Below are 8629 nucleotides of genomic sequence, written 5' to 3' on the forward strand. Positions count from 1 at the left end.
GAAGGTGTACAGCGGTATTAGAGACACCGATGTGCATGACCAACTCCAGAAAGATTTGATGGAAGAGCACTGGAAATGGCATGGCGAAAGATCCGCATAGATTCATTATTTTTGTGTTCAAAACTATGTTATATTGTGCAAAATTATGTTGTATTTGTGTTGCATTTCATCTCCTGGATCTGAAGAACTATTTAATAATTTGATATTGTGGACATGAATATTTTTTATGTTGTTTTAAAACATGTTTTGTGCAATATGTGTGGCTGTACAGTGGCTGGACAGCGACTGCTGGCTGGTTTTGGACCATGAATTTGGACCATCTATTAGAGTTGCTCTTTTGAACCATGAATTTGGAACATCCGTTGGAGTTGGCCTTTTTTCGGAGCTTCAAAACGCACTTTTTGACGGTCTAAATTTTACATCTCTAATTTTGAACCGTCAAAATTTAGACCATCTATTGGAGATGCTCTAAACCATTGAATCGATCTAAAGCGCCTAACACTAAATCTCAGTGTCGCGAATGCACGGCAAGAAACACTAACCTCGTCACTTGAAAGAGATGCCAGAAATCTACACTAGAGCTCTGACGTCCCTCCGTTCCGATGGACAAATCCGACGAGAATCAGAAACCGAAAGTCCACCCAGCCTAAACTACTGGTCGAAGCCGAGGCACCGGGATCCCCGCCACCGGCTGCTCCAACGGCAGGCAGAGAGCAGGTGGATCCACAAATTTGCCGATGAAGCTTGGAGGGAATGACTGTCCTAACCGCTGCAGTCACGGGAGGTAAAGAGAAATCCTCAGATAGTTGTCCATCACAAAGGAAAAGCATTGTTGTATGAACAAAGACAGTTCGTTCCATGTCAAAAAGAGAAAAGACAGTTCGACATATAATATTAGAGTAACTAATTAACATAACGCGCCAAGCAGGCAAATGTCACAGTTTGGCTCAACTGGTCCAGACCATACATAAAAGACAAGGATGCACCAAAAGCGTCTACTGCACCACACCGTCTCACACAACATAACAGTTTCAGGTTTGCACTTCAGCCGGTGTTCTGCATACCGGCGGCGATGCCCTTCATGGTCAGGATGAGGGTGTCCTCGAGCCCCGGCGCATATTCGCTCGTCGGGTTGAGCTTCACGAGCTCGGCGGCCGACTTCCCGGACTCCATGATCTCCTTGGACAGATGAGGCCCAGACTGTGAATGGAAGCTAGGGTCCCTGATACGCTTCAGTGTGTAGGCTTGGCAGACATTCAGCGTTGTGATGTAAGAATCACGGAGCCGCAGGCTCTGTCTCAGGTAAGGATCGCCCTCCAGGAGGTCCTTGTGCCCAGCTACCTGAACATTTTCAGAGTTACATGGCAGTGAGGGACAAGATAACAGTGAAAAAAATTGGTGACACCATTCCAGTTTATGCATCAATTTTTTTGTATGACAGCTGCTAAATTGCCATCAGATATATAAAAAATTGTATGGTTTGCAAATTTGGTAGATGCCCACGGTTGGAGGCATATTAAAATCAAAATGGTATTGCAAAGAATGCGTAGAGGTGTTAGAGAATCACCTGTAGAAGAAGTTGCTTTGTTTCTTCATAGTTTGCTCGAAGACGCTCCCCAAACGGCCATAAATCATCAGAAACCAGCAGCTTGTCATACAGAGCCGCTATACCAGGGTCACCCTTGGCAAACACCATCTCAACCAAGTCTATTGTAACCCTGAAAAACGGCCACTCATTGTACATCTCCTTTAGGGTTTGAAGATTACGGATATCCTTCTGCAGGACATGCTTGAATGCTGCGCCAAAACCAAGCCACACTGGCAGGTGGAATCTGGTCTGCGTCCAGGCAAATATCCAAGGAATCGCACGCAGCGATTCGATGCCTCCACTTGGCTTCCGTTTTGATGGCCTACTTCCAATGTTCATCCTGCCATATTCCAGCTCTGGTGTTGCCTATTTGCCAGAGAAATTGCAAAATCAGGATCACTTGTGCATACCACTAGAACAATAATTAGCATAAGAACTGTGAAGGACTATCACACCAGTTTCCTTGTTTTTGTGGCCAATGAAGACAATACAAAGCAGTATAAATAAGTTCATTGAAATAGTTGTATGGTGTAACTTCCTTATGTAGCTTGCCGAGTTCCCACTTTGACATAACCCTAGTGAAACTACGTGCGCTAAAGAGAAGCTACAATTGAAACTTTGTGTGCTAAATGTAATCTATATTACCTTATCTAAAAAGATATATTGTAGAACACTATTTAGCCAAAAAAAAAAGGTAAACTGATGAAAAGAAACACGAATTAGAATACAGACTTACAAGGCGGAAATATTCAACAAATCGTGGCTCTTGGAAGACAATGGATCGGTATTCTTCTGTGGCAACAACAGCCATTTCATCCATCAAAGCACGCCACTCTGGTTTTGGTGCGATTGGTGGATGCATACCATGTTCAAGAGTAGCAGCTGTAAACCGTTGAAGCGTTCTAAAGCACAAATGCTCCTCCCCGAAAGACTGCTCAATGACTTCACCTTGAACAGTTACCCGAAGTGATCCATGGATTGTCTCTGGAGGTTGTGACAGTATAGCAAGATGGGTAGGACCCCCACCTCTTCCAACAGTCCCTCCTCGTCCATGAAACATAGTCAACTTAATCCCAAAAGCCTTAGCAACCTTAATAAGCTCCTCTTGAGCTTTGTACAGTTGCCAACCAGCAGAGAAACGGCCAGCATCCTTCCCAGAATCTGAATAACCAATCATTACTTCTTGTTTTCCATTGATTCTGTTTCTGTACCACTCAACGGAGAAGAGTCGTGCCAGAGCTGCTGGTGCAGCTTCCAGATCTGCTAGTTTTTCAAACAACGGCACAACTCTCAGTGGCTTCTTCACATGACATTCGCGCTGCAGAAGCTCAACTGCTAGAACATCCGAAGGAGCTGTTGCCATGGATATCACGTACGCACCAAAGCTATCAGAGGGAAGTTCAGCTAACACATGGAATGTATCTAAAACCTCAGCAACTTCGTTTGTCTTGGGAAGATCAGGACCAAATAGCGGCCTCTTTCCATTGAGCTCAAACAGTAGCCATTCTTGGCGTTTCTCCTCTGACCATTTACGGTATGATCCTACCCCAAGGTATTTAGTTATGGCATCCATAACATCAGTGTGTCTTTCAGATTCTTGCCTGATATCTAGTCTAACAAGGGATAGTCCAAATGTTGACACTTGCCGCAAAAAGTCGAGAAGATTGCCATCTGCAATAGTGTGATCACCACAGGCACAGAGGGACCTGTAACAGAGTTCAAGAGGCTCCAAGAACTGCAGAAGAAGAAATAAAGGTGAGATATACGATACATGAAACAGCTATGGTAATGCATATCTTGGAGAAGTTTGACCTCCAATAAATTATCTTACAGTGTTGAACGTACAAGCGAGTAACAAATGTATAAATTTTAGCCTGACAAAAAGTAAAATCACTCTAAATTCACTTGTAGATACCTGCTCAACATCAGTGAAGATTGCGTCATCGGGAATTTCAGAAAACCCACTGGCTAATAAATGGCGTGATCGCTCACGCGTATTGTACAGTTTATCTCTGACATCACTCAGTATTACACGATAGGGTTCGCTTGGAGGAACTTGCTTCCAGAACTCTGAATTCAAGACAACATGTTAGCATGCACTTGGCGCTACCTAATTCATCGAAGTCATAGAGAAGGCAAGGAAAACAAGTAAACAACACAACAGGACTGATGCAGAAATGGTTGGGACCAATATTCATGTAGTAAGCCCGAAATAAGTTCCACTGTAACCAATGAAGGAGAACAATAAAAGATTACCACATAAAGAAAATAATGAAAAAAGAACTCTCATTTTAATCGAGTGTAGTTCACATTTCTGTGGTTTTCTCTTCCTATCCAGGTTCTGATACAAAAGGTGCAAAAAGGTCCTAATTATCTGAGAATTCAGAAGATGTGGCGGCAAGTCTGATCGAGTCAATTCACATTGATAACTAACGCTAACATACATATAAATGTGTTAAAATTGGTCATGCACAGGCTAATAAATAATTTGATCAAACATTTGGCAATGCATGACATTCAACACTGCTTATATAATACAGTATAATATAATAACAGGCAAGGAGCGCATGTATTTTTTTATCATCGTGGTACATGTACCTATGTAGTGTTTTGTTGTGTCTTTCTTTGACGCACGGTGTAATTGATCAGCTTTTACGCGTAGTTCATCACTGCAGCGCCACATAGATAACTGCAGATAATAAAAAGAATCTTCAGACTTCAATACACCATTACAGCACTCATTTGAATAGTAGATTTCAAATTTTACCTCAAACATCAGATCCTCTATCTGTGCATAGTACAAGTTAGCAGCCATCATTCTTGCTAACAAACATACATCCCTTGTGACCTCTGGTGTGACTCTTGGATTCCCTGCCATCGACATCATATTAGAATGATATTTAAAAAAAAAAAATTGCAAACAGGATGTGAGAGATGTGTCGTATACCATCACGATCACCACCCATCCAAGAAGAGAACTGAATGAGAGGGGCATTGTAAGGCACTCTCTCTTTTATGCCAATGTTCTTAAGAGCAGTATCTACCCTCCGTAAGAACTTGGGTACACCCTTCCATATTGTCTCATGGAAGTAACTCATTCCAGCACGCATTTCATCCTGTGGAGTAGGAGGTGCCCGTCGGATTTCATCAGTTCTGAAGGCAGCTTGAATCTGCAGATAAGAATTTATATAAGAAATCAGAACCACGTTCTTGTATAATCTTTAATGAAGATGAAAGTCTAACTGATCAGTGAATAGAGTAGCAACGTGCCTACCCAAGTTCCTAGAAAGACAAAATTACCTCTCTCTGAAGCGCCTCATCAAGTTCCTGCTTCTCATCTGGAGTTATGTCTTTTGCATAAAGTTGTGTTAAGCAATTCCTTATCCTACAAATAGAAAGTAAACAAAATCATACAAGGCCATAAATACATGCATATCAGTAACATATATTTCTCTGGCACTGTGCACAATATAATATTGAACGTGGTGCAAGGTTGCAGTGAACCCATAAGCAACACTTCAAAGTTTTATTTCACAAATCCCATCTTATTATCTATAGGAATTGTCAAAATTCGAAAACTGACCTGCCATGTTTTTGGAGCAATGACCTCCTGACCGACTGAGTTGGATGTGCTGTCAATACCAGGTCGACCGTTTGATTCTTGAGGGCATCAAATACTTCCAGTGGCGACTTCTTGAGCTGACAAACTAGCCTTTTTAGGGTCTCCTCTATGTCTGATTCAGTTGTTGCAGAATTTTCATCAGCAAAATCACCGCTTTTTAGTTTCTGTCTCCTTCGGTACGCAATCTGGACCTCCTCAGCCAAGTTTGCCAGGATAAGCATGTGTGATAATGACTTGGTTGTCACGATGGAGTCTTCAGGATCCAACCGGGCTAACAGGTTCCCAATCTCATCCAGCTGTTTAGGGTCAAGTGTGCGTTCATACTCAGCAGCTAACTCATAGCATTCCTGGACCTACATATACCAATATAAGTGCAAACTCATTTTAGATGTTTCGTGAGCGAAAGAAACTTCATATACTAAATTGAAGAACAAACAGTGAGAATCATAAATTAGGTAAAACAACAGTAAGAAAATAAAACCAGATGGTAAAGTGGCCAATGACCTAGCTCCTGCTGATACAGCAATAAAAAGATCAATAGAATCAAGCCATTCACAACAAATGATCAACAAAAATTAAGTTATCCATCAAACTTTCAGCATGATATCACATAGCTAAGAAATGCCCAAAATACTCGACGATAAAATCAAAATACTGCAGTGAAGTTTACAGGCTTATAGCACTGAATAAACAGGGCAGTGGTCCCTGTTGGCACAATAATGTAGAACAACATAAATTAAAATACTGCAAGCAGAACTTTGAATACTGTCCATTTTTAGAAGCACGCAACACATCATATCCATAAGTTAACGCATATCGACAAAGAGCGGTACTGCCTGCTCTTTTATGTGTCGTTTTGGAGATGGACATAAGTCTCCAATATTGTCGTGTGGTGCCTTTGAGCGTTACATTTTTTAGTTACATGTCACTAAAACATAATGAGAAGTATATGCACACGACAGATCAAAATAATTTTCTGTACATTAGCGGTCAAAGATTTAAAAGTTTGACTTGCTGCGTTCGAAAACGACATCTAAAAAGGTGATGTTCAAAACAAAAGGGGCATGCTCGTACAGTATGTTACGGCATGAGCCACACGTCGCGGCATACCTACTATTGTTAAATATTTGATTATCATGTTTACGCGCTCAAACAACGGCTAACATATAACTGAATAAAGAGAATAGTAGTCCAGGAATATCTACTGTCCAACGAATAACTAAATGGTAGAACCTCAGGATTATAACCTACTGCCAAAGGACTTGGTACTGGTATGTGTTATCAAGTGCAACATTGGCACCTTCAGAGCACAAACCTTGAAGAACAGGAACAGTGAATCCCACACTAGCAAAAACAACATGTCTATCTAGCTAGATTAATCGCGCAAACCGTGCAATGCAGCACAAATGAAAACAGGACATGGTATTAAAATTACCACCTAAATCAATCAACAGGTAACTGAAAAGAAAGAGCAGGATAACATGGATGGATCGAGGGAGGGGGGCACTACCGTCTCCCTGATCTTGTCCCCCTGGAGGCCCTGGAGGATGCAGAGGAAGCGCTCGATGAGGAGCGCGTCGTACTCCACCAGCTTGTCGTCCTCCGAGAGCTTCTTGGGCGCCAGCATCCGCAGCTGCGCGTCGATGGAGGTCGCCTTGTCCGCCGCATTGCGCGCCATTTCCCCCAACGAGAAAACCCTCTTCCCCCCTTTGTCGCCGTCAGTCCCTGCAACAGCAGCCACAGATCAAACAAACCCCAGAAACCATCAGCAGGCAGGCGATCAAATCTCGCCCTCAATCGCGGCGCAAAGACGATGAGTAAATCCTGACGCCGCCACCTCGCCCTAGCCACGGCGGCCGATTTCAGGAAAGGACGAGCCTTTTCCCCCCAAATACCATCCGAACCAAGTTCCGATCATCGAACCCCCGCAAAAATAAATGAGATTGGCCGCACAATCCAACAGCCGGCCACAGATTCCTAGGCGAAATCGGAGCGGAACCCCGGCCGCATCGTCGGAACGGAGACCGAGAAGAGGAAAGGCGCCTCCCTTGTACCTTTTTCTGATCAACCTGACGCAAAACGCAGCTTAATTCTTGATGAGAAGGGGGTTCTTGAGGCGAGGCAGTGTCTCGTGTGTGTGTGGGTGGCTATTTATAGTAGGTCGCCTGTGCACTGGCTAGACTTGATAGACTCGGATGGAGAGGCCTCCAGCCCGGCCAGCTCGTCCGCTTCTGCCTCCCTCCGAGGTGTCACGCTACAACTCCTCCTGCTTCTTGGCCGGGTGCGATACGGACGCACGCCACTACCTGAAAGTTGCTCGCTTTTTTTTGCCCTTTTTTGCGTGGAAGTTAATCACTTAGTTAGAATGCTGCAAAACGTGGGAGATTAATGAGGGTGTGAATTCCGGAAGGTTCTTAATTCGTCTGGACTTGGGTTTGGAGAAGGTGGCGGCTGCAGGGAGTCCTGTAAAAATGATTACAGTCGCCTTTCATTTATTTTTACTGGATGGATGTGGCTCGGACACAGGGAGTTCGCCTCACTGGACAAGATACCAATTGCTTGAACTGTCCGCTTAACTTCCTGCCGCCAAATATAGGCAGAAGGGATATGCTAGAATATTCTATATATTCCGAATCACACTCAAAAGAGAAGCTATAGCCTGCAATCAATTAATCTACTACTTCCTCCTTTCGAAATTACTCTTCTAGATGTATTTTTGTTGTAGATACGTCCATTTTTATCTATTTTTGTGGCACATAATTCCGAACAGAGGGAGTATGTAATACTAACCCATTACCATTTGCTACTGCACTAACAAGTCAGGTACCGCATGTTTATTATCCTCTAGAAAGAGGAAACTTTTCATAAAACATTTGCATTTAGGGTTGAGAGAAGGAGAGGGATATGAATTTGGTATATATACAATGCAAGTACCACAAACTAGGACATGTATAAAGAAGATGGGGCATCTAGCACATTTGCCATGCCACTCCGACGGGCGACCCCCCCCCCCCCCACACACCACCCTCATGACCTCCCTCTCCTCGCCGCCCCTAGAGGTTGATGTCATATGAAGCGCCATAGCTGCCGATGAAGGGAGCGGCGGGACTCCTAGTAGTGGACAAAGTCAGGCGGTCTTTGGAGGGGCAGTGGTCACCTGCAGGAGTTTCGGCAGAGGCGCGAGGCAAGGTTGTGACGTGATGTCTAGTCACAACGGACAGTCGAGGTCAATGGCGGTCGTTGTGGCGTGATGGAGATGGTGCATGGCAGTTGTTCGGTGACAACAACCGGCGGCATGGCGGGTCTCAGCTGACCTCATGCCCAGAACCCCTCAGCTACCGGTGGCTCAAGTCAACCATCACGTGTTGGTGTGAGGGGTTGTTGTGGGGCAGGTAGCGACACATTAAGGATTTGTCTAG

General features: G+C 43.9%; 1 protein-coding gene across 1 annotated transcript; it reads right to left on the reverse strand.

Annotated features, from left to right (window-relative positions):
* Window positions 1-861: 861 nt before the first annotated feature.
* Window positions 862-7456, reverse strand: LOC123070833 (phosphoenolpyruvate carboxylase, housekeeping isozyme). The gene is made up of 11 exons (XM_044494198.1): window positions 7265-7456; window positions 6721-6935; window positions 5172-5563; window positions 4889-4973; window positions 4536-4758; window positions 4356-4459; window positions 4187-4277; window positions 3504-3658; window positions 2325-3323; window positions 1568-1954; window positions 862-1341 (listed from the first exon to the last, which is right to left on the reverse strand). The coding sequence occupies exons 2-11, from the start codon at window positions 6886-6888 to the stop codon at window positions 1045-1047; spliced, it is 2901 nt and encodes a 966-aa protein (XP_044350133.1). The 5' UTR covers window positions 6889-6935; window positions 7265-7456; the 3' UTR covers window positions 862-1044.
* Between the last annotated feature and the right edge of the window lie 1173 nt (window positions 7457-8629).

Source organism: Triticum aestivum, chromosome 3B (assembly GCF_018294505.1).
Source record: "Triticum aestivum cultivar Chinese Spring chromosome 3B, IWGSC CS RefSeq v2.1, whole genome shotgun sequence".
NCBI lineage: Eukaryota > Viridiplantae > Streptophyta > Magnoliopsida > Poales > Poaceae > Triticum > Triticum aestivum.